This window comes from Pan paniscus, chromosome 9, assembly GCF_029289425.2.
Source record: "Pan paniscus chromosome 9, NHGRI_mPanPan1-v2.0_pri, whole genome shotgun sequence".
In the NCBI taxonomy this organism is placed as follows: Eukaryota; Metazoa; Chordata; class Mammalia; order Primates; family Hominidae; genus Pan; species Pan paniscus.
The window spans coordinates 62,010,551-62,036,094 of record NC_073258.2 but is presented as its reverse complement, the minus strand read 5'-3'; the positions used below and the strand labels follow the sequence as shown (position 1 = coordinate 62,036,094).

At 52.9% G+C, this 25,544-nt stretch overlaps 2 protein-coding genes across 3 annotated transcripts in view; one reads left to right on the top strand and one right to left on the bottom strand.

The window, feature by feature from the left end:
* PTGDR2 (prostaglandin D2 receptor 2) overlaps positions 1-15,544 on the top strand; it is a 39,313-nt gene extending 23,769 nt beyond the window's left edge. Inside the window, exons 1-2 of one of the 2 annotated variants that reach the window (XM_008951765.4) lie at positions 3,997-10,925; positions 13,064-15,544. In XM_008951765.4, the coding sequence (XP_008950013.1) occupies positions 13,070-14,260 (1,191 nt within the window). In that variant the 5' untranslated portion in view covers positions 3,997-10,925; positions 13,064-13,069 and the 3' untranslated portion in view covers positions 14,261-15,544. Of the gene's footprint in view, positions 1-3,996; positions 10,926-13,063 lie in introns of those variants that run through there. The other variant, XM_034932708.3, reaches the window with a different exon arrangement.
* A 153-nt stretch (positions 15,545-15,697) lies between these two features.
* On the bottom strand, positions 15,698-24,924 carry CCDC86 (coiled-coil domain containing 86). The gene is made up of 4 exons (XM_003826330.4): positions 23,895-24,924; positions 18,724-18,853; positions 16,763-16,837; positions 15,698-16,571 (listed from the first exon to the last, which is right to left on the bottom strand). Exons 1-4 carry the CDS (start codon positions 24,650-24,652, stop codon positions 16,452-16,454), a joined length of 1,083 nt encoding a protein of 360 aa, XP_003826378.3. The 5' UTR covers positions 24,653-24,924; the 3' UTR covers positions 15,698-16,451.
* Between the last annotated feature and the right edge of the window lie 620 nt (positions 24,925-25,544).

Below are 25,544 nucleotides of genomic sequence, written 5' to 3'. Positions count from 1 at the left end.
ACTCAAGATCAGTTATGGGGTAAACTGGGCCTGTGGTGTATGGGAACTGTCTGTACTATCTTCTCAGTTCTGTAAATCTAGAACAGTTCTAAGACATAAAAGTGGCTGGAAACAACAAGAATGGCCTGTGGTCTGCCATGATTACAGTGCCAGGCCTTGCTTGTGTTAGCTCCTTATACCGCCTGACCATCCTCTGAGGAAGGGACTATCACCAGCCCCACGTCCTGGCACTGATTCCTGCAAGTGATTAGCCTAGGGCCCAGCAGCGTTTGAGCTCAGCAAACATTAGAAAATGCAGCTATTATAATTAGCAGCTGCTGGAAGGGGAGAGCAAGAGGCTTGATAGCTAAGAGCCCGGTTCTGGTGAGGTTGCAGAGAAAAAGGAATGCTTATACGCTCTTGGTGGGAGTGTAAATTGGTTCGACCACTGTGGGAGTGTGGTGATTCCTCAAAGAGCTGAAAACAGAACTATCATTTGATGCAGAAATCGCATTACTGGGTATATATCCAAAGGAATATAAATTGTTCTATCATAAAGACACTGAACCTGCGTGCATATGTTCAGTGCAGCATGATTCACAATAGCCAAGACATGGAATCAAATGCCCATCAATGGTAGACTCAATAAAGAAAATCTGGTACATGCTGAGCACGGTGGCTCACGCCTGTAATCCCAGCACTTTGGGAGGCCGAGGCGGGCGGATCACGAGGTCAGGAGATCGAGACCATCCTGGCTAACACGGTGAAACCCTGTCTCTACTAAAAATACAAAAATTAGCTGGGTGTGGTGGCACGCACCTGTAGTCCCAGCTACTCAGGAGGCTGAGGCAGGAGAATCGCTTGAACCCAGGAGACGGAGGTTGCAGTGAGCCGAGATTGTGCTGTTGCACTCCAGCCTGGCCGACAGAGCGAGACTCTGTCTCAAAAAAAAAAAAAGAAAAAGAAAAAAAAGGAAAATGTGGTACACATACACCATGGAATACTATGCAGCCATAAAAAAGAATGAGATCACGTCTCTTGCAAGAACATGGATGGAGCTGGAGGATATTATCCTTAGCAAACAAATGCAGGAACAGAAACCAATACCACATGTTCTCACTTATAACTGAAGGCTAAATGATGAGAACATATGGACACATAGAGGGGAATGGCACACACTGGGGCCTATTGAAGGGTAGAGGGTAAGAGGAAGGAGAAGGGTGGAAATAATAACTATTGGGTGCTAGGCTTAGTATCTGGGTGATGAAACAATCTGTACAACAATCCCTCTGGACATGCATTTACCTATATAACAAACCTGCATAAGTAACCCTGAACCTAAAATAAAAGTTTAAACAAAAAAAGTTGGTTCTAATGGTGCCCCAACCACTTTCTTAGCTGTGACTCAGATGCATTATCTATTCTGAGCCTCAGGTTTCCTGTTTGTAAACTGGGGGTGATAATGCTTTCCTTGCCCACATGGTGGATAGGAAGACACAAAGAGACAAGTCATGGGTACCAGGTGCAGTAATGATTTAATGCTTGGCAATAATTCACTTCTACTGTGATTAAAGCTCAGCTGGGAAAGCTTGGTGGGGCGGGGTGGGAGTCCCTCTGGGAGCACAGTGGGAAGAGGCACCCAACACAGCATCGAGGGTGGGCGACATGGAAGTGTTTTTGGAGGAAAGGGGTCCTGAGCAGAGGTGGGAGGAGGCGGGGAGGACAGGGATGGTGCAATGGGGATCTGGGGAGAGCAGAGCTGGAGGAGGAGGGAGGAAGCAGGTCACACAAAGGTCCAGGACAAGGACTCCAGGCAGGCTGAGGGTGCTGGCGAGGGAAGGACTAGGAGGGGAAGGAGAGGAGCCAGGCAGGAGCGGGGAGTGGGGTGGATTTTCCCTGAGGGACGATGTGGAAGTTTTAAACTTTTAATTTCGAAATTATTTCAGATTTGCAGAATTTCCATATAGCCTCCTCCAGATTCCTCAGATGTTCACTGTTCACTTTTTACATTTGCTGTAGCTCCCGCTTTCTCTCTGTGCGTGTGTGCAGACACGCACGCATGCACACGCACACATTCTTCCATATCATTCAAGAGTCAGTTGCAGAAATGACAGATTCCCCTTTACCTCTAATTGCTTCAGTATACATTTCCTAAAAAAACAAATCACCCCTACAGTCAAATGATCAAAATCAGGAAACCAACAGTGGTATAAACACAACGATCTAATCTGCAGACATTATTGTAAGAAATAAAGAGGAAAGAAACATGAAAGGGCGGTTCAACAGGCAACAGGGACAGGTTTATGTTGAGTAAACCTGAGAGGGGCGGCTGGCCGAGTTAGATCAGAGCCCCACTCTCTTACAGATTAAGAGTTTTTAAGGATTCAGGGCGGGGGAGTTTATCAGAGGCTTGGACTGCTTCTGTCTCTCTTTGCTGTGCGTATCTGGGAGGGAGAGTTGTGTGTCTGTTCCCATATATCTTTCTGCAGCTACAGGCCTATCCCCCGAGTCTGCTTTTAGCTTCCCTATCTTAGTGCCCCTGAAGGAAAAGGAATGTGCTTATTAAGGCCCACTGTTTTACTGGGGCTCATTGTGTGAGGGTGAAGTTTGGCAGTTACCAAAGAGACCTTCCCTCCACCCCGCTCTGTGCCAGAGCTGTCTTATCTGTATTTTACTGTCTGCTCTTTCTGGCTGTTGTAGTTAGAAGAGAAGTGATTTCCTTGAAATGCATGAGGCTAGAAAGGGAGCTGGAGCTTAAAGTGGCAGTATTTGTCCGAGATGACGGTGCTCCTGCTCTGACAATTACTCAACATCTGCCGACTGTCCTAACCGTGACTTTCATGGCAAAGGAGTACAGTGGTTTTGGGAGTCCGCAGGGTCCAATCCAGGCTCAGAGTCTCGCTGGCGTGCCTCTTGGCCTCCTCTGATCTGGGACCGCCCTTCTATCTTCTTTTGTCTTTCATACCCTTGACATTTTTGAGTACAGCCAGATGATTTTGCAGAATGGCCCTCAGTTTGGGTTTGTCTGGTGTTTTCTCCTGGTTACCTTAGATGTAGTTGATGCATCTTGGCCTTGTATTAGTCTGTTTGGCTGCTGTAACAAAATACAGACTGAGTGGCTTAAATAACAGTCTTTTTCTCACAGCTCTGGAGCCTGGATGTGCTAGGTCAAAGTGGCGGCAGGTCTGGTTGCTCCTGAGGCCTCTATCTTTGGCCTGCAGACAACCGTCTTCTCACTGAGTCCTCACGTGGTCTTTCCCCTGTGCTGGTGCGTCCTTGATGTCTCTTTGAATGGTCAAATTCCCTCTTCTTCTGGCTGGCACGGTGGCTCACGCCTGTAATCCTAGCACTTTGGGAGGCCGAGGTGGGCAGATCACTTGAGGTCAGGAGTTTGAGACCAGCCTGGCCAACATGGTGAAACCCCATCTCTACTAAAAATACAAAATAATTAGTTGGGTGTGGTGGTGCACACCTGCAATCCCAGCTCCTCAGGAGGCTGAGGTGGGAGAATCACTTGAACCTGGGAGGTGGAGGTTGCAGGGAGCCAAGATGGCACCACTGCACTCCAGTCTGGAAGACAGAGTGAAACTCCATCCCAAAAAACAAAAACAAATTTCCTCTTCTTCTAAGGACACCAGTCAGATTGGATTAGGGCCACCTTAAGGGGCTCAATCTTAAATCACATCTTTAAAGGCTCTATCTCCAAATACAGTCACATTCTGAGGGATGGGGGTGGAGGGTTAGGGATTTCGCATATGAATTTTGGGGGGATACAATTCAGCTTGTACAGAAGTGATGTTGTGTCCTTCTCAGTATCTCGAGGCATACCCCGCTGGCTTGTCCTGTTATTGCTGATGTGACTTTGATCACTTGGATAAGGTGGTGTCTGCCAGGTTTCTCCACCATAAAGTAATGATGTTTCTCTTTGTAATTCATGAGTATCTTACAGGGAGATACTTTGAGACTATGTAATCAATCCTGCTCCTCTTCAAATGTTCACTGGCTAGTGTGGTGGTTGCCAAGTGGGTGGTGGTTCTCTAACTCTATCCTTCCTTCTGCATTTATTTGCTATCATAAGAGAGAACTTTTCCTAATGGGGGCTTTTAGGGGCCAGAGAGAGAATCAGCTGGAGTCTTTGAGAGGCCTGGATTTTGCCTGGTGCTCACTGTTTATGAGCACAAGGGCCCTTGGAAGTCACTTACCGGCTTTTTTCCTCTATCTGGAGAGTAAGGATGAGAATGATTATGGTGGGGATGCAATTAGATAAGACACGGAGAGGTGTTTCCCCACTGGTCATGGACCCATGGGGAAAGTGCGTCTCCCAAGGTGCTGGAAATGGGCAGGGAAAGAGAAGGGGGGCTTCCTCAGGGCCAAGGGCAGAACACCTTTGGGAAAAGGGTACCAGAGTATCCGAGAGAGAGAGAGTGAGCGAGCACGAGCGCCCTGAGCCCTCGGTTACGACTCTACGTTCTTGCAAAGACTCATGGACACTAAGACTCATCAGCCTGGGAGGATCCCAGCTCCTCTGCTCACCCACTGGAGACCTTGGAAAAGTCCCTTCCCTGCTCTGTGACTTGCTTTCCTCATCTATAAAATGGGGTTATAATAGCACCTAAATTGTAGGGTTGCTCTGAGGATTAAATGAGATAATCCATGTGAAGCAGGCAGAACAGGGTCTGCACATGGTCATCATTTGAACACAATAGCCATTACAACCCCGATTATTTTTATTGATAAGGAGAGAGGGTCAGATGGAGGTGACTTGACTTGGAATCTTGGCTTTATCCACTTGGCTTCTGGTTTTTGGGTTTTTTTTTAGAGATGGGGTCTTGCTATATTGCCCAGGCTGGTCTCAAACTCCTGGGCTCAAGCAATCTGCCCGCCTCTGTCTCCCAAAGTGCTGGGATTACAGGCATGAGCCTCCACACCTGGCCACTTGGCCTCTTTGTAAACCTGTTTGTTCATTTCTTTCTTTCTGTTTTTAACCTATGAATTTTTTTTTTTAATGGAACTTCAGTTTCTTTTCTTTCTTTCTTTTTTTTTGTTTTGTTTTGTTTTGAGACAGAGTCTCACTCTATCGCCCAGGCTGGAGTGCAGTGGCGCGATCTCGGCTCACTGCAAGCTCTGCCTCCTGGTTCACGCCATTCTCCAGCCTCAGCCTCCCGAGTAGCTGGGACTACAGGCGCCGGCCACCATGCCCGGCTAATTTTTTATATTTTTAGTAGAGACAGGGTTTCACCGTGTTAGCCAGGATGGTCTCGATCTCCTGACCTTGCGATCCGCCCGCCTCAGCCTCCCAAAGTGCTGGGATTACAGGCATGAGCCACTGCACCCAGTTGGAACTTGAGTTTCTTAATCTATAAAATGGAACTAAGAATACAGTCCACCTAAGTGGGGCGCCGTGTAAGTATCAGTTGCTTGCCCTGTCTCCTCTGTGAATAGAGCCTAGGGAAGGCACTGGAGGAGGATGGAGCCTCTCTAGGCTGGAAAGACAAAATCCCCTTTCAGGGGATCCATGCATGCCAGGAAACCAGCAGGAAGCAGGCTGCCTCACTCCGGGGCCTGCAGAGTAACCCAAGAGCAGTGCCAGCTGTGTGTGTGTGTATGGATCATGCTCACCACAGAGATGCTCCCAGAAGGCCAGTGGGAGCGCATTTAACTGAAGACAGGCAGCCCTGCTTCCCCTGAGGGAACAAAGAACCTCAGAGAATCTCATCAGCTGCGAAGAGCTGGGCTCTACTGCTGGACCACGTGGCTCTGAACTCCAGCTCCTCTGCTCCCCAGCTGAGCAGGCTTGGTAGGGTTGCTTAAGCTCTCTGAGCCTCAGTTTTCCCCTTGGTGAATGACGATGATAGTGGTACCTAACTCAGAGGGTGTGCGTGAATATTTGGTGAGCTCATCCATGAGCAAGGTTCAGCCTTACGTTGGCACATAGTGAGTGCCCCATAAGTGTTAGCTATTACTGTTTTCATTTTTTTTTTTTTTTTTTGAGATGGCTTCTCGCTCTGTCACCCAGGCTGGAGTGGAGTGGCAGGATCTCGGCTCACCATAACCTCCGCCTCCTGGGTTCAAGCGATTCTCCTGCCTCAGCCTCCCGAATAGCTGGTATTACAGGCGTGCACCATCACACCTGGCTAATTTTTGTATTTTTAGTAGAGATGGGGTTTTGCCTGTTGGCTAGGCTGGTCTCGAACTCCTGATCTCAAGTGATCTGTCTGCCTCATCCTCCCAAAGTGCTGGGATTGCAGGCATGAGCCAGCGTACCCAGAAGCTATTGTTGCTTTCAATGTGTTGAATGGTGGCCCTCAAAAGACATGTCCACAACCTAACCCCTGGAACCTGTGAATGTGGCCTTATTTGGATAAGAGGACTTTGCAGATGTAATCGATTTAAGAATCTCAAGATGAGAGCACCCTGGATGATCCAGATGAGCCCTAAGTCCAGTGACCAGTACTCTATGAGAGACACATGAAAAGAGGGAGGGGGAAGGCCGGGTAAAGAGGAGGTAGAGACTGCAGTGATGCAGCCCCAAGCCAAGGGACGCCTGGAGCCACCAGAAGCTGGAGGGGCCAAGAAAGTCTCCTTTTCTAGAGCTTTCGGAGGAAGTGCTGACATCTGATTACAGACTCTGGCTTCCAGACTGTAAGAGAGTAAGTCTCTGTTGTTTAAAGCTGCCACGTTTGTGGTAGTTTGTTCTGACAGCCCGAGGAAACAAATACACCACTGTTGTTTCTGCGACGATTGCCTGGCACATGTGTGGGCCTGAGCCCAGGCCACGGCTGCCTCTGCCTGCTCTGCCTTCTTGTCTTCCTTCCTACTATAAAGCGATCAGTCCCCAAGGTTGTACCCACTGCAGGTGAAGACAGAGCCATGGAGAATTGCACCAGACCATGGGTAAGAAAGGTTCCAGAATGGGGCCGGACACAGTGGCTCAGGCCTGTAATCCCAGGACTTTGGGAGGCTGAGGCAGGCAGATCACCTGATGTCAGGAGTTTGAGACCAGGCAGGCTAACATGGTGAAACCCCTTCCTACTAAAAATACAAAAATTAGCCGGGTGCGGTGGTGCACGCCTGCAGTCCCAGCTACTTGGGAGGCTGAGGCAAGAGAGTCGCTTCAACCCGGGAGGCGGAGGTTGCAGTGAGCCAAGATAGGGCCACTGCACTCCAGCCTGTGTGACAGAGCGAGACTCAGTCTCAAAAAAAAAAAAAAAAAAAAAAGGTCCCAGAATGGGTCACCACAAGGGACTGGGGTCCTTTGAGGTATGCACAGGGAAGCCAATTTTAGAGATTCATTCTGTTCAGCAAATATTTGTTGGGACCCCTCTCATGTGTCAGGCCCTCTGCTTGCCTTTGGAGGTGAGAAGATAAAACAGGAATAAGTCTCTTGTCTTCAGGTGGCTCATGAGGGTGGTGAACAGTTGTGTGAACAAGAGTTACCAGGGAAGACAAGGGGGGCTGCAGGTCAAGTGAAGTGGAGATGTGGGAGGGAGGGACAGCAAGTGGGTCTGTCTGAGAGAATCAGCAAAGGCTTCCCAGAGGAGGCAACCTCTAACCAGGGTTTTGAAGGATGAATAGGAGTTCACTGAGAGGCCAAGGGAAGAAAAGGCATTCCAGAGCAGAGCACAAACAGCATAAGCCAGGGCACAGAAACAGCCTGGTGTGCACAGAAACAGCCTGGTGTGTACAGAAAAAGCCTGGTGTGCACAGGACAGGAGGGGACAGTGGTGAGTGCTGGCTGATGACAGGATGCCACTAGGGAGTGGCAGCAATGCCAGGGGAGGCTTGGGTGGGACTGGATCACCGAGGGGCTTGTTGGCCATGCGAGGAGTCCTGTGGGTGATGGTGGCACCAGGGAACTCAACCTGGGCCTCCCCAAGGTATCATTTGGGGCCCTGCCATGCTGCTCCTCTACTGGGTGTGGGTAGCTCGAGGGCCTCCGAGCAAGGGGCTGGAGGATCCCAGGTCAGGCCTCACCCTGCTTCCTGCCCTGCATCTCACTTCCTGTTTGACTGACTTCTTTAAAGTGGCCAGAAAGGAACATTAAAAACCCACCTAGAGGGAGAAGAAAGCCCATCTGGGCTGGGCCTATGCCTGGGGGCTCCATCTGCCCCTCCTTCATTCCTTTGCTCCCTTGGCTGTATTTGTTAAACATTGATGCTGTAAGTATCCTCTGAGGATCTAGTGACATTGGTGGTCTCAGAAAGAGGTCCTGCAGGATGAGTCGTGGAGGGGAAGTGGCATTCCCAGCAGCACGTGCCTAGGCATGGAGGTGGGGAAAGAAAGGATGCGGTAGCTGTGGACATGAGGAAGGGGGTGCAGGGACTGGTGGTTGGTGCACTGGATCCTGAGAGGCCTTGAATGCTAGGTTGGGAATCTGGACAGCTCCCATGGGCAGCAGAGACGCAGCAGAGGTCCCGTGTGCCAGGAAGCGACAGGCTCAGATTCATCTCCTCCACGGCAGAAGGTGATGCTGAGGCAGCGAGGGACCCGACTTCCGCTCTTACTGCCTCTGATGTTAAGTTCCAAGCCTTGGAGGAGGTTGTAATTTAGGGACTAGGGCCTGAGCCTGAGTGCAGCTGCATCTTTCTCCCAGTCCTGGGGGACACAAGCCATGGGATAAGGCAGGGCACAGCTCTTCTTCAGAAAATGCCTCTGGGCCCTGCTCATCTGGAACTTGTTTTGGTAACTTTAAGCTTAGTAGCTTTTTTTGTTTACTTAGTAATACATTTTCTTTAGAGAGAACACACACACTGGGTTTTCTTTAGAGAGAAACACACTTGCACTGGGGCTGGACATGAGTCACTACAGTGATTACAGGACTGGAAACAAGGACTGAGAAGGGGCAGATGAGTAAGGGTTTTTTAGCCAGAAAAGAAGCACCTCAGCAGGGTGGCCAGGAGAGGTTGTGCAGGATGTTCACTGTACAAGGATACCAGTGGAAGGGTCAAGGGTGGGCTGAGATCCAGAGGAAGGGCTGTGCCTTATCTCAAGCCTGATGCCCTGGTGCTGAGATGTGTCTGTGGGGTGGGGTGGTGGGGAAGGGGTGATTCTTTTTCTTAGTCCAAAGATAAATCTGGGCTCCAACCCCTGTCCTTTGAGGGTGGGACTGTGCAGAAGGAACACCATTTAAAGTTCATATTTTACTGCTGTGAAGTTACTTGCCCAAGATCACATAGCTGAGGAGTGGCAGTGCCAGATCCAGACACTGGTGGTCTGGCCCCAGAGTCCCTGGGCTTAACCACAGCCTGACACTCTCTGTGCGCAGACAAGGCACACGTGGCCTTGTCTGTGGTTCAGTGGCTTGGGCGTCCGGGGTGGGTGGAAAAGAGGGCACTTTCCCCATGCAGAATGGAATCATCCACCTATGTTCTCTGGAGGGCTGCAGGCATTTGTCTTTGGAAATCAAGCCTTCCCTGACCTGGAGGAGAGGGGACATTTTCCAATTGTTAATGATTTGGATCACCAAGGCTCTTACTGATCTGCCATATTGGGCTACAGTGAGATGTATTATCCCCATCACAAGGGCATAGCATTTTACTCATTTTCCACTCATGATGGTAGCCTCTCAGCAAGAGCGTATTATGCATTAGTCTCTGCGTTAAGACTAGGCCTAAATGGAAGATGCTTGTGCTGTCCATCTCATGGGAGGTGCCTTTGCGTCGATACAGGGATATTGAGTTCTTAAAATGTTTTAATGAGTATCCATTAGGTGCTGAGATGCTGAGGTTGAAGGGATGGTCCTGACCCCAGGAAGCTTGGTCAGCAAATGAGAGTAAGGAGTTAGGGAACAATGAAATGCAAACTTCTCTTATCCTAGGGCTTTGAGCCTGTGTGTTTTTTTTGTTTGTTTGTTTTTGTTTTTTAGTTTAAATTTCCATTTTTTTTTTTTGAGATGGAGTTTTTACTCTGTCACCCAGGTTGGAGTGCAGTGGTGTGATCTCGGCTCAATGCAACCTCCACCTCCTGGGTTTAAGCGATTCTCATGCCTCAGCCTCCCAAGTAGCTGGGGTTACAGGCATGTGCCACCACGCCCGGCTGAGTTTTGTATTTTTAGTACAGACAGGGGTTTTGCCACATTGGCCAGTCTGGTCTTGAACTCCTGACCTCAAGTGATCCATCCGCCTCGGCCTCCCAAAATTGAGCCTGTTTTAAATAAAAGCTATATGACCTTTGCCTTAGAGCCTATATTCATTTTTCCCTCAGAGGAGAAGGAAGCTGATTTTTATAAGCACTTACTGTGTGCCACGAGCTTTGTGCAATCCATCTCATTCAACCCTTACCACAGCCTGTAAGGCCGATGTTACTGCTCCCGTTCACAGATGACAACCCCAGGGCTCAGCAAACAGAAGTGACTGACCTCTTGGACTGCGTTCTTGCCACTGCCCCCACTACCCCACTGTACTTTCCTGGCCTTAGAGCCCTCGGGTCCCTCATGGACAGGCCCCCACACTGCCTGGGAAACTCAGAACAGCTGGAGGGGTTTCTTCTCTGAGGATTCTGGTGTCGGGAGATGGAAGCCCAGGAACAGTGAACAGATGGATGAGACATTCTCCTTCTCACGCACTTATCCTACACACTGGTCACTCTCAAAAGCACACCCCTAGTCACACTTGGGCTCACACTCTCTTGCACACATTGATTTTTTCACGTGCACTTGCACTGCCCTCTGGACTTCTGCAGTCTCCTTCATGAAGCGGGGATGGGTGGAGCAGGGGCTGCCGGCATTGATGGAAATTGATGATATTTGAACATCTGTGTGGCAACTCACTCTCCAGCTGTCCCCGCCTCCCCCAACCCCACCCCTAAACACACATGCACTGGGGCTGACAGCTATTTCCTCTCTCAGCCTCCCTCTCCCACCTCTGTCTGCCCGCTGCCTCTTGTCTAGCTGCTGTCAGGAGCTGACTGCCTCCAGGGCTGGAATCCTGTGCTCCCTCTGTGCCCAGGTAAGGAGGCAGTGGCCCAGGGGTTGGGCAGCCTAGTGCCCTCTCTAGACCCACAGAAGAAGGCAAAGTTTTACCAGGTGAGAGGGCTGTTACCAGCTAGGATGGCAGAAGATTGAGTTTACCAAAGAATGGAGGGGACTTGGTGCTCAGAGGAGGGAAGGACTAGCTTCTCTTAGGCATTAACTAGATGTCAGGTACGAGGGGAAACCACTCAACTGTCTGTCAATATTCACAAGCAGTCTGGGTGGGAAGATGACACCAGCAGGCTTAGAGTAACTGGCCCAAGGTCACGCAGCCAGGAAGCTGAGGAGCTGGGATTCAAACCCAGGTCTTGGACTCCCACAGCTTGCACTCTCTGTCCCTTTTTTTTTTTTTTTTTTTTTCTTAACCTGCCAAAGCCAGACCTTAGCTGCTGGGCTCCTGAGAATCCTGGGAGGCTGGGGGCTGTCTCTATAGAGTCAGAAGGACTGATCTGGCGGTGCCCAAGGGTGTGGCAGGACTGTGCTCTCTGATCATCCCCATAGGACTTGGATAAGCAGCAGCTGGTCTGCAGGGAATGTTTCAGGGCAGACAGGGGATGGTACTTGGCTATCTGCTGGGAGTGAAGTCCCAGCCCCACTGCTGCAGCTGAGGAACGCTGGGCAAGTTGTTGTTTCTTCTTCTGAAAAATGGGGTCTCATGGGTTCATTGCAAGAGTGACTGCTCTGCACATTCTAAAGCCTAGGAAGTATGACCATTCTCAGGAAGCACACGCTCCTCTTCCATCTACCTGCAGGTCTCTAGCTCCAAGGGGCTCCTCCGCCAGCAGAATTCTAGTTTGATATCCCAGAACCCCACTCTATAAAGGACTGTGGTCTCTGGAAGGGAGTGGGTTTTCTCATCCTGGCCAACAGTGTTTTCCCTAGAAAGATGAGTACTGAAGACCATTGCTCCCCTCTCCCGCTTTTCTTCTTCCTCCTCCATCCTCTCTTCCTTGGAGTAGGGGTAGAGGAAAGAGCACAGGCTGAGCATGAAACTTTCTCCTCCACATGTTTGTGCTGTCTGGGTGGCTCTGGGCCAGTTATTTAACCACTTGAGGCTCAGTTTTCTCATCTGTAAAATAGGATGGAGTACTAGCACCATTTTTCTAGAGCCAGAAAGCACCTATGTGAAGGACCTACCATAGTACCTGGAGTGTCATTGGTGCCCAGGACACCCTGAGTCCCTGTCCCCTGCTACTTGCCTCCTACCTCCTGCATGGAGCCTCATGGAATTTCCTCAGCCCTCACTGGTCTTGACCAGCCTCACATCAGATGGTCTTTCGGGCTTTCAATGAAGATGTAAGCATGCACGTCTTATTTGTTGGATGAGTGCATGATGGAGTAAGTGAATGAACAGGGGTGGGTTTCCTGGGGCGGAGAGAGCTGCTGTGGCTGCTCCTGAGAAGGGAGAGATCTTTTGGCCCCATTGGGCCTCCAGAGCCCCATGTGGGAGTTCCTCCTTCCCAGCTCTCCTGGCTCTTATCTTATTTCCTCTCCAACCATCAGAGGAGGGGCTGGTTCCACTGTTTATGGTCGGCACATCTAACCAGCCACCACTGAGTGCGGGGAGCTGCATGGAGGATCTGTAGAGAGGCAACATCTGGGGGCGGTGTGGATGCTGTGGGAAGGGGCAGCATCTCCATCGCCCGGGCCAGCAGAATCCTCTTGCCCTAATTGTGGGGCCTCCTTCACCCGCCAGTGCTCTGGGGATGGGAAAAAGGAGTCCTGTGTGGCCTGACCTTGTTCCTTTTTCTCTGTGTGATCTTAGACCATTTGCTCCATAATCATCACAGTGACACTGATAAAGTGCTTGCTCTGTGCCAGGCCATGTTCTAAATGCTTTTATATATTAAACTCACTTAATTCTCCCAATAACTCTATGAGCTAGGTGCGGTTATGACTGACATCCAAGTTTCAGAGGCAGAAAAAGGCTCGGGAAGGTTAAATGACTTGCCCAAGCACAGCAATGCTGGGATATTATTCCCCCCACCCCCACCGCCCAGTATATTCGTGGGTCACATTGGCATCTCCTGGGCAGGGTCCCACTCCGGGCCTCTCTCTTGATTCCCCCGTGGCCTCTGCACTTCCAACTTAGGCGCCTCCTTCCCTCCACTGCAGAGCCCCATGATGTCGGCCAACGCCACACTGAAGCCACTCTGCCCCATCCTGGAGCAGATGAGCCGTCTCCAGAGCCACAGCAACACCAGCATCCGCTACATCGACCACGCGGCCGTGCTGCTGCACGGGCTGGCCTCGCTGCTGGGCCTGGTGGAGAATGGAGTCATCCTCTTCGTGGTGGGCTGCCGCATGCGCCAGACCGTGGTCACCACCTGGGTGCTGCACCTGGCGCTGTCCGACCTGTTGGCCTCTGCTTCCCTGCCCTTCTTCACCTACTTCTTGGCTGTGGGCCACTCGTGGGAGCTGGGCACCACCTTCTGCAAACTGCACTCCTCCATCTTCTTTCTCAACATGTTCGCCAGCGGCTTCCTGCTTAGCGCCATCAGCCTGGACCGCTGCCTGCAGGTGGTGCGGCCGGTGTGGGCGCAGAACCACCGCACCGTGGCCGCGGCGCACAAAGTCTGCCTGGTGCTTTGGGCACTAGCGGTGCTCAACACGGTGCCCTATTTCGTGTTCCGGGACACCATCTCGCGGCTGGACGGGCGCATTATGTGCTACTACAATGTGCTGCTCCTGAACCCGGGGCCTGACCGCGATGCCACGTGCAACTCGCGCCAGGCGGCCCTGGCCGTCAGCAAGTTCCTGCTGGCCTTCCTGGTGCCGCTGGCGATCATCGCCTCGAGCCACGCGGCCGTGAGCCTGCGGTTGCAGCACCGCGGCCGCCGGCGGCCAGGCCGCTTCGTGCGCCTGGTGGCGGCCGTCGTGGCCGCCTTCGCGCTCTGCTGGGGGCCCTACCACGTGTTCAGCCTGCTGGAGGCGCGGGCGCACGCTAACCCGGGGCTGCGGCCGCTCGTGTGGCGCGGGCTGCCCTTCGTCACCAGCCTGGCCTTCTTCAACAGCGTGGCCAACCCGGTGCTCTACGTGCTCACCTGCCCCGACATGCTGCGCAAGCTGCGGCGCTCGCTGCGCACGGTGCTGGAGAGCGTGCTGGTGGACGACAGCGAGCTGGGTGGCGCGGGAAGCAGCCGCCGCCGCCGCACCTCCTCCACTGCCCGCTCGGCCTCCCCTTTAGCTCTCCGCAGCCGCCCGGAGGAACCGCGGGGCCCCGCGCGTCTCCTCGGCTGGCTGCTGGGCAGCTGCGCAGCGTCCCCGCAGACGGGCCCCCTGAACCGGGCGCTGAGCAGCACCTCGAGTTAGAACCCGGCCCACGTAGGGCGGCACTCACACGCGAAAGTATCACCAGGGTGCCGCGGTTCAATTCGATATCCGCACTCCAGCCGCAGTGATCAAAGTCCGAGGGGCGGGACCCAGGCACCTGCATTTTAAAGCGCCCCGGGAGACTCTGAATCTTTTTCAGAAACAGTGAGTTAAAGCAGTGCTTCTCAAACCTTGATGTGCCTGTGAATCACCTAGGGGTCTTGTTAAGTGCAGTCTGATCCAGGAGGCCGGGGCCGGGTACTTAAGAGTCTGCACTTAACAAGCTCCCAGGCCGAGAAGCCAGTGCGGCAGGTTCACAGGCGAGGCCTGGAGTAACACAAAGTGAAACTCATAATAGACTTCCCACTCTAGGGCAGTGGAGTCGGAAGGGCACACGGGGTGCGTCTCCCCGGAGTTCAGTTTTACCAGATGATGGGGGAGGGGGGAGGAAGTTTTATGTTAAACCATCCATGTATTTTTGGAGAAGAGAGAGGAAAGGTTTGAGAAGCACTCTTCCAGCCTGCCCTCTTCATTTAGCCAATGCTTACTGCGCTAGACGCTTCATACCACAATCTTAAGGGGCAGCTTCTATTAGCCAGTCTTTACAGCTGAGCACATTCTGGCTCAGGGAGGTTAAGTGACTTGCCCAGTTTCAGGGCTAACGACCACAGGGTCTGCACTCTAACCCTAGGCATCACATGCTCAATGACTCTCTGGTGAGCAAGGACATTCTCTGACCTACTCGAGGGACTTAAGATGCTACCTTGTGACCCAGCACTGCCCAAAGTGCTTCCAAGGCAGAAGCAGCAGGGGATGGCGTGGTCAAGCACTTGGGAAACCTGGGGCTAATCAAATCCAACGGGGGAAATGACTAAAAGTCTTTGGTCGTTAGAACTTGAATGGGCACAGCACACGTCATTTCTTAGCTAAGCGGACCAGCCTCCCTGTCGGCCTGGTGTTCTGTGGGATCCCTCTGGGCACTGGTAATCCCAAGATCTGTGCAGCCCCGCCTCCAGGCCACATGGGGCTGGGCAGCTACCATTTCCCTTTTGCGGATGGGAGGGGTAACTTGCACCTCTGACCTATCACTTCCACTGCACCGCGTCTCATTCCTCCACCTGCTATGGACTTGGGGTCAGAGACTGCTGTGTTTGAGCTCTGCAGCCCAGGGACTGAAAAGTCGGTGTCAATGAATTTTGCTTGGTGGATGAAATGTCAGTGGAAGAAGCAGATGAGAAACTCTTGAGATCTTGGTCCTGTGTTTTTTCTGCCACCAAAGGCCAGGGTCGCTGAAGGCCTGGCCCACAGCAGGTGCTAAGCAAAGGGAACAGTGAGGTGCCCAGCTAGCTGCAGAGCCACCCTGTGTTGACACCTCACCCCTGCTCCCTCCCATCCCTTCCCCCTTTACTCATAGCACTTCCCCCATTGGACACGTGGTACATTTTGCTTGTTTATTATGTTTTCTCTCCATCAGAATGAAAGCTCCTCGAGGGCAGGGACTTTGGTCTATTGTCTGTATTTGCCGGTGCCTAGGATTGCGCCTGTATGCAACAGGCACTCAATAAATATTTTTGCTGTAGACTGGATAGGCATGAGTTAGATTCTCTGGGGCTTCTGCAGAGACTGGTTTGGGAAAGGGGGTGCTAGGGAAAAGCTCTGCTCCCTGCAACCTCCCCATTTTAATCTTTCAGTATTGAAAAGTGGAGAGGAACCGGATTCAGTTTGCTGGGGACAGAGGCAGTGGGGTGTGGAGGTGCTCAGAGCAGCCTTTGGGAAGGTGTGGGGGAAGCTGGATTCCCAACTGTCAGCCTCCAGGCCTGGGATGGACCTAGGATGCTGAGAAAGGGCATACACTGCTGAGGGAGTCACCTGCCAGTCACCAGCTCACTGAGGAACCAGAAGAATGTACAGTTCTTGGTTTGAAGGCACTTGGAGAAGGAGAGGAAGGAGGGATGGGAGCTGAATCTCTTCCTGCCCCCATCTCTGCCAGGTCCCAGGCCCCCTCTGGGCTTCTGTCCCACACAGACCTGCCTGGAAGCCTTCAAAGGCCGAGGAGCCCCGGTCGGGGTGGGGGTCCCTGTTCTGGAGCCATGGGTTTGGAGTGCCGGCTCCAGCAGAGGCATCTGAGCAGCGGCCTGAGGTGCTGTCTGACATGGTTGTTGGCCATGGAAGGCCTCGGGCTGTCCTGAGCTCAGATCTTGGCTGCCGGCTGCTGGGGCGGCTGCTTCTGCAGCAGGGCCAGGGTGTCCCGCTTCTCAATGGAGCGCAGCTGCTTCTTCTTTGCCCGCTTGAGCTTGGCGGGGTTTCGGATCTGGGGGTGGTATGAGGGGAGGACATTAGTGCGGCTGCAGCCTCGGTCCAAATTCCCAGGGGAGAGGAAGGCTGCCCCACAAGGGCCTGAGATCGTAGCATGAGAGTGGGGGTACATGAGGCAGGGGTCGAGGCCCTGGTTTGCACCCCCAAGTGGGGCAGAAGGGCAGAGGGGGAAAACGAGACACTCACCACTTGGACGACCTCTGCCTTCCGCTCATTCTCCAGGCGGCGTTTCAGGTTCTCAGCCCGGCGCTGTTTCTTCTCCTGGAACGTGTGGGAGAAGGGGATTTGAGTCAGGCAGCACAGGCAGCCCTGGTCTCTCAGGCCGCAGAAGAGTGCGAGTGGGCAGAATTCCCAGGAGGAAGGGGAAAGGCCCTCTCTGCCAGGCTCCAGGTTGGTGATGTGTGGGTGGAGGGCCAGCAATCCTGTGCCACGGTCTAGTGCCAGGGGCCTGCTGTGGTGGAAGCTCCTGACAGCATGTTGAGAGGTGGGTATGGGACAGGCAACTGAGGACAGGGGCTGAGACACGGGGGGTGCCCACCTGGAGATTCACGCACATGCAGACAGTGACCCCTCGTGCCACCCTCATCAACTGCCAAGGGAGAAAGGGGTGCTGGCCCTTCCCCCATTCCCACCCTCTTGGACAGTCTCCCCCTCTTCCCCTGGAGTCCCGCTGCTGCAGAATGCCAGGCTAGGGGTGAGGGCTGGGTCCCTGAGATTTTCGCAGGTGTGGGGCTGGGCAGGGGCTGCACTGCACAGAAAAGGCTCTGGAGCTATCTGGGCTGGGTTTCAATCTGGATCCTGTTATTTCCTAAACAGGAGACCTTAGCTAAGTCTGTGCCTCAGCTTCTTCATCTTTAAAGTGACAGTGACCACAGTATCTACCTCGTAAGATAGTTTTGGGAAATCAATGAGGGAATGCACGTGCAGGGCTTGGAGCAGCCCCTAGCTCCTTGGGCACACTGAGACTCTAGATGGAGACTGTCTTGGGAGGGGAAGCCCAGTGCTCTCTAGCCATGCTGACTGTGTCCCTCAGCAAGGCCAGGGTGGGGACGTCAGCTCCAAGGCTGCTGCATGGTTAGGAGTCTCTGCTGGCTTTGGTGACTTGGGGTAGCAGGGGTGGCCCAGGCCCCTGGGGAGGAAGGAGAAGTGAGCCTTGGCCTCCTGTGGTCAGGGCAGGCCCAGGCTGGGGGCTGGGCAGGAGCACCTCCGCAGTGGACAGTGAGAAGTGAGACAGCAGCTCTGTCTTGCCCAAGAGAGAGCCAGGGCCACACAGGAAAAGAGATAAGGCCTCAGCATATGGTGGCAGACACACTATTCCTCAGATGTCAGCTGTAAGCTGAGCTGGGGTGACTTAGAGCAGGGGACAGATGACTGAGTGACTGGCCCACCCCGTTTCTCAGTGGCCAGCCTGGGACCACGGACTATGGATGAGTTGTCTGAATCCCGTTCGGCACTCCTCCTACACGCCTGGGTCATTAGAGGAGTGGAGGAGGAATCTCCCACTGACTGCCCTGCCCTGGGGGGCAGGGGCTGACCAATGCCACTCCGCTTTCTCTGCATGCTGCCTGCTGAGTGCCCTCTTCCCCCTGCTTAAAAGTCCCTGGCAGATGTGGGTGAGGCTGTGACCCTTTACAGGGGCTTCCTGGCTCTGGGATGGGTGACAGGGGACAGAAGTGGAGGAAAGGTGCGGGGGCCATCCACGTTGCTGGTGTGTGGGCTGCTTCTTGGAGAATGACAGCAGCCATACCGGGGACATGGATTTCCAATCTGCAAGCCCTTCCCAACTGAGTAGGTCCCAGCAAAGGGCCCTCGACCCCATCTCACTGACTGCCCTACCACCCAGGACTTCCTCCCGGGCTTCTCCCCAAGGCCCGCTTCTGGTCCTCCCCCTCCGTCCCCGTCCCCGAGGCTCTTTTGGCAGCCCAGGCTAAACTGTATGGTCCCCTGGGCCTCCCTGCCCTGTAGTCCCAGACTGCACATCTGCTTCTGGCCAGGTGCCCTTCCTCCCTCGGGCCTTCAGATTCAAGAACGTTTTTTAACCAAGTCGGCCTCCCCCAGGCACCCGTGGAGGCCCTCGCCTCAGGTCTGTACCAGCAGACACTAGCTTAGTCCTCTGAGCCCCAGCCTCAGCCTGGCTGGCCCCTCACCTGGCGGCGCCTCTCCTTCTCCTCCTCCAGGTGACGGGCAAAGTCCTTGGCCAGCTTCCTCTCCTGCCGTTCCTTCATCTTCCGCTGCCACGATGTGCGCAGGGGCTTGTCCTGAAGCATCTGGGAGAATCTGAAAGGGGGAGAAGTGGGTGCATACAGGGTCTGTGGGGCAAGCGCCACCCATGCCCTGTCTCCTCTCGGCCGGAGGCTCTGGACCTTCTTCCCCAGAGCCCAGGCAGAACCACCTCCTTGCTGGCCTGACAGGCGGCCTTCCAGGGCTGCAGAAACTTGGGGCGGGAGGGAACCCTGATTGTGCTGGCTGCCATTTCTCAAGCCTTGGCTACATGCCTCTGAGGTGGGTACTCCTATCCTCTCCACTTACAGAGGAGCAGGCCAAGGCGCGGAGAGGTTAAATAGCTGCCTAAAGATACCTTGTGGCAGTCAGGACTTGAATCCTGTCAGCGACTGCAGAGTCCAGGCTATGCGGCCCCTGCTGTAAAGTTCTGTTGCTTCCGCCAAGCGCATTTGGCCCGGGTGTGAATGCCTCTGGAGGCGGGGCGCTCACCCCCTAGGGAGGTGGCCCATTCCATTTCAGAACAGTGTGAGTGGTTAAAGTTCTGGGTAATGATTCAGGATCTTCCCCGCCAAGACCGGATGCAGTGGTCATGCTTGTAATCCCAGCACTTTGGGAGGCCAAGGTGGGCAGACCACATGAGTCCAGGAGTTGGAGACCAGCCAGGCAAACATGGCAAAACCTACTAAGCCTACTAAAACCTACTAAAGTTTCTACTAAAAATACAAAAATTAGCTGGGTGTGATGGTGTATGCCTATAGTCCCAGCTACTTGGGAGGCTGAGGTACAACTGCTTCAACCTGGGAGGTGGAGGTTGCAGTGAGCCGAGATCGCGCCACTGCACTCCAGCCTGGGTGACAGAGCAAGACTCTGTCTCAAAAAAAAAAAAAAAAAAAAAAGAAAAAAGAAAAAGAATCTCTTCCCCCAGCTGGAGATGAAGTGGGCATCAGGGCTCTCAGGGAAATCTGAAAAGAGCAACGATGATTTTAGAGTTACAGGAGAACTGAGCTCATCTCTGTAAAAATGCATACTACAAGGATTTATGAATGGGATGATATGTCTAGGATGTACTTTAAAATATTTCAGGGAAAAAAAAATGCCAAAGATCAGCCGGGCGCAGTGGCTCACGCCTGTAATCCCAGCACTTTGGGAGGCTGAGGTGGGCCGATCACCTAAGGTCGGGAGTTCGAGACCAGCTTGACCAACATGGAGAAACCCTGTCTCTACTAAAAATACAAAATTAGCTGGGTGTGGTGGCACACACCTGTAATCCCAGCTACTGGGGAGGCTGAGGCAGGAGAATCGTTTGAACCCAGGAGGCGGAGGTTGCGGTGAGCCGAGATTGCTCCATTGCACTCCGGCCTGGGCAACAAGAATGAAACTCCATCTCAAAACAAAAAAAAAGAAAAAAAGAAAAAAAAGCCAAGTATCAAAGATGAAGCTAGACTAGGAAAATGCTGAGCTGTGTTGATGCTGATAATGGGGACTTGAGAGCTTTGCTCTTTCTTTGTATGCTTGAAAATTTCCATTCAAAAAAAGTAAAAACAAAATGCAAAGAAGTCTCTCGGTGGCCTCCACATGCTGAAATTAGGTCTTTCTCTTTTAAAGATTCAAGGCCTATTTTGGTGTCCCTTGGCCCTGCCGACTTCTGGCCGCAGCTCCCTGATTTCCTTCTCCCTTCCCAAGGCCTTGCCACTGAAGGCCTGGCCTCCTAAGCACTAAGAATGGGGTGCCACATGGACTTCCCCCATAACTGTAAAGCTGGGCTTTCCAAGCTGGGGTACGAGAACCCTGAAGGGACAAGGTGTTGGGAGCCTAGAGACACACAGAACCACAAGACACAGTGCTGCATCTCTGTAGAGCAGGGCTGTCAAACAGAACTTTCTAAGATGGTGGAAACATTCCACATTGACACTGTCCAATAAGGTAGCCACTAGTCATGGGTGGCTGCTGAGCGCTAGAAATGTGGTTGGTGTTGATAGAGAAACTGAATCTTAAATTTTATTTAATTTTAATTAATTTAAATGTACATAGCCACATGTGGCTGGCAGCTAAGGTACTGAGGCAGGGCAGTTCCAGACCATTGGTTCTACCTGGGTATTGAGGAAACTCAGGCCTGGGTTCCAAGTCCAACCTGGGTGACCTGGAGCAAGGTAGCCTCTCTAAGTCTCAGCATCCTGTCCAGTGGAGATGAGAATCATTCCTAACCCAAAGGGTGGTGGGAGATTTAATCGACACACACACGTAATAGGTGCTCCATAAATGCTACTCCTCAGAGAAGGCAGACAGCATGCCCAATGGCACTATGGAGAAAGTGGCGTTTGGCATGAGCACGAAGACAGGGCTGCAGCCAGGTCTCCCTCACCACATACACTTTCCCAGCTGCGGCTGTCTTCCTCCCTGCAGCAGGAGCTGCTTCCCACCCATCTCCAGGCTCACTTACTACCCACTGAAGCTGCTCCCTCAAAGATCCCAAACATCCATTCAGTGGCCCTGCTGGGCCCCTCGCCACCGACCTGCCTGCAGCTTCGGAAGCTGTTTTAGTTCTCTTGAGACAGCCTCCTTGTGGGTTTTCCTGCCTTCACCCCTGCCCGCCTATGTCTGTGTTCAGTAGCCAGGCTGATCTCACAAGTCAGGTCATTTCATTCCTTTGCTTGACACCCTTCCATGGCTCCCAAGCTCACTCAGGAAAGCCGGGAGTCCCTGTAAGGGTCACCAGGCCCTGCTGTCTCTCTGACCTCATCTCCTACTGTTCCCCTTCTCCCCCTCATTCCAGCAGCGAGACCTCTGGAAAGCCTCTCAAACGGGAGCTTGCTCCCGCCTCAATACCTCTGAACATCCCTTTCCTGTTGCCTGGATACTGTTTCCCCAGATCTCTGCCCGGCTCCCTCTGCTCAGACCTGTTTATCTGCAAGGCCATCTCTGAGCACTGTGGCAATACCCTGCCCTCCCTGTTATTCTCTGGTCCCCATCCTGGTTTATTTTTCTTTAAAGTCTTTATTACTGACATATCATGTGTGTACTTGTTCTTTATCTGTTTCCCACATTTAGAATGTTTGCTTCAGGAGAGCAGAGACTTTTTGTTCACAGCCATGTTTACCCAAGATCTGAGCAACTGGTTGATGAATGAATGAACTACCTTCTGTCCTCAATTCATCCACTTGTTCAGCTTAGTGCCCTACCCTGCACTGGGCTCTGGGGCATCTAGTCATGATAGGTAAGTCCCCACTCTTACACTCTCACGGAGCCTCCGGTTTAAAGGAAAACAGGCAGTCAATAAGAATCACAAATAAATAAGCATTTGTGCAAATGGAGGTGTTACAAAAGAGAAGTACAGCACACAATGATAATATAAAGCATGGGGACTTAACCCTAGCTGGATAAGCCAGAGAGGCTTTTCAGAGGAGGTGACATTTGAACTGAGCCCTGAAACATGAGTGGGGGACTGGCCAGGGAAAGAGCCTTTCCAACAGTGGGAACAGCACGTGTGAAGGCGCTGAGGAAGGAGGGAGCGTCACACATGGGAGGAACATGGAGGGGACAACAGTGTGGAAGCTCTAGTGATGGAGGGGAGAGGAGGGTGGGCCTGCCGGCCTCATTAAGGAGGCTGGAGTGCATGCTCTGAGTGAGCAACAGTGAGTCAGGACGGGTCTGCAGTTGGGCAGGGAGCTGGAACCACACACCCTCTCTCCAGATTTCTTGGTCAAGTGATCTGTGGCCTCCTACTCTGCTCCAGCTGCTGATCCTGTGTCTTGTGTGGGCCCCTCCCTTCTCCCCACCTCTGCATGGGCCCAGCCCCCTCTAGCTCAGCAAGCCCATCTCCCCACCTGCAGCGTGAGTACCAGGACCCCAAGCTTCACCCGCTCAACTTGCTCATCACCCTCTTCCCACCTGAACCAGCCTCCTCCAGTTCCACATGGCCATCAACGGCCCTGCCATTCTCCTGTGACCCCCTGGGACAGGGCAGAGGGGTAGTGCCATCATCCACTTCTCCAACAGTTACAGTCACTCTAGCCTCAAAGTCTCTCCCATGGGAGACTTGCAGTAAATTACTCTGTAAGCCTCAGTTTCTTCTGTTTCATCAGGGGTGGGGGGATAATATCCACAGCCTAGGGTTTTAAGGATACAAGAAAAGGGCCTAGCACGAAGCCTGGCACAGAGTCAGCTTCTTCCTTAAAACCACCCTCCTTCCTCATGGTCCCTCACAGGCATACATCCCTGACTCCCCCCTGTGGTTCCCATTAGCTCGAATTGGAACTGAACCCCACACCTCTCCTTCATGGCAGCCTACACTCTTCCTTCTTCAGATGAGCTACTTCGTTCCTTCATTAAATAAGCATTCATTGAGCATTTACTATGCCCTTGGCACAGAAAGACAAGAAAGATCTCGTGCCTGCCCCTTAAGAAAGTCGCAATCCAATTCAAGGTGGATCTACAGGGATTGGGTAAAGGGGTTTTTTGCACACAGGCTTCGGAATCAGATCTGTGCTCAGGTCCTGTGCCTACCACTCATTTAGCCTTGGTTTCCTCACACAAAAAACAGGAATAATAACACCACCTGCTTCACAGGGCTGACGTGCAGATTAAGCGTGATGACACATGCTGTTCCATGTTTGAAAGGCTGTTGACTGGTAAATCCTTATTAAGGCTGTTGACTGGTAAATCCTTATATAATCAGTGCTCAGTAATACTTTTTATCTTAAAGGCAAATAACTGTAATAGACTATATTGGATGAAGACCTCACTGCTTTGATCAAGTAATGGCTGGTTTACTTGCTTCTGCCTCCCTTACTAGAGAGGGCAGACAACGGTAAATGTCTGTTGAACGAATACAGACCTGAGGTGCTACAGGAGAGGCCCATAGGGACCCTGAGGAGGAAAGGCATCAGAGAAATTGATCTTTGAGGGCCTGGCCCCACCCTCTCCGGGATCCCAGGGCATTTTACCACATTCTGATTGTAATTACCTGTTTGCTAACATCCCCACTAACGTGAGCTCTCTCTAACCCTGGGGCTATTCTCCAGGCTGCAGCAGGGCAAAGGCGGGGTCCCAACACCATAGAGAACGCCACCCCTGTCCATGCTGTCCCCCACTTCACCTTTTCTTGGAGCGGTCCTTCCACACTCGTCCCGATTTGGGCTTCCCCTTTGGGATTACAGGAAGCTCCTCTTTATTCAACGTCTTGGACGCTAGGGCCTGGGATGAAGAACCTTTTCGCTTCTTTGCCCCGAAGCCGCCTGTCACCGTCTCCCCAGCTGGAGGTGGTTTGCTCGGCTCATGCTGACCCCGGGGGGAGCCAGGTGCCCTGGGTGTCAGCTCCAGTAGTGGCTGAGAGGGCTCCGGACCGGGAGCTTGCTGACCGGGGTAAGGCTCTGGTGATCCCGGGACCGGCGGTAGCTGATGCTGGGGGGCCCCCAGGGTCAGCTCCTCCTTACTCTGGGCCAACTCCGAGGCCAGTACTCCCTGGTCCTGAGAACACTTTGGTGCCTCCTCACTTGGCTTCGGCTGACATCGTGGGGATTCAGGACTGTACTCCGGCTGTCTTTGAGGCGACTCCAGGTGTAGGTCTTGCTGACGCTGGGGGGACGCTGCGCCTGGCTCTGGCTGCCCTTGGGGGGACTCCAAGCCTGCATCCTGCTGCAGACGGGGTGATCCTGGGCTTGTCTTCGGCGGCCTTTCGGGGGACCCCAGGCCAGCCCGCTGCACACTCGGAGGAGACCCGGGCTCCCTCGTTTCTTCTGGGTTCGACTCGAACTCCACAAGGGCCCGTCTCGTCCGCGAAACTGAGGTGAGGCTCTCGGGGGATTCGGGCCTTAGGCCTCCCAGCCGTCGGCTGCGCCTTAACGGTGTATCCATGGCTCAGCCGGTAAGTTTCCACACCCCTGCGCACGTGCAGCCCCCGCCGAAACCGGCGCCTTCCTATGACGTCAGGAGTCGCCGCGTCCGTGACGCACAGGATGGGGCTGTTGCTGAGGCGGCCATGTTGGTGAGGTGTGGAGAGGCGGGACCGGGGTTGGGACGAGTGGGGCTCAGCATGCGCATGCGCAATTCGCGCGGGCGCAGTTAACATGTGACTGATGAGCTAGTCTTTTTCCTGGGATTCGCTTTTGCCTTTCTTGCAAAGTTTCCTGGGGAAAGAAGAGTGCGCAAGTAGAAAAGGGAAAGTGGGAGGACCCATTTCAGGGAGAGAACAGAGTCGAAAAAAGGTCCGAGGAGCCCATAGGCAAGGCCCGATGGATGTTTGGCAGCCAACTCCGGTGCAGTTGGGGAGAGTCCTGCCCTCCTTGGGCCTGTTTTCTCATTTGTAATAGGGGTCATTTTGCACTAGCTTCGTGCATCCCAAATGATCCTGTCAGAGTCCTCCTCCCACCTACCTGAGGGACTGCTACCTGGGGGTCCTGGAGGTGGAAGATCGGTCTTTTCTGTGTTAATTGTTCACACTCTTGATTCTCCCGTCCTGTGCTTCCGTATATAATCCATGGCTCTCCCTCCCTTTTCAGCGTTTTCAACGTTTGTGAGTGAAGTTGAGGTACCAATAAGATGCGCCACCTTTGTCCTGTGGCTCACCTGGGCCCTCGACCAGCTGCATATCCTCCCACGTCCCTCTTCTTTTGCCCCAGTTCTAGAGACGGGTTGGATCATCTCCGATCTTCCTTTCAGCCCAGACAGTGGTTTTTGCTCGTGTGTGAACCTGCTTCGCCTCCCCTCCCTTCCCTTGCTATTCACCTGTAAATGTACTTTGCTTACT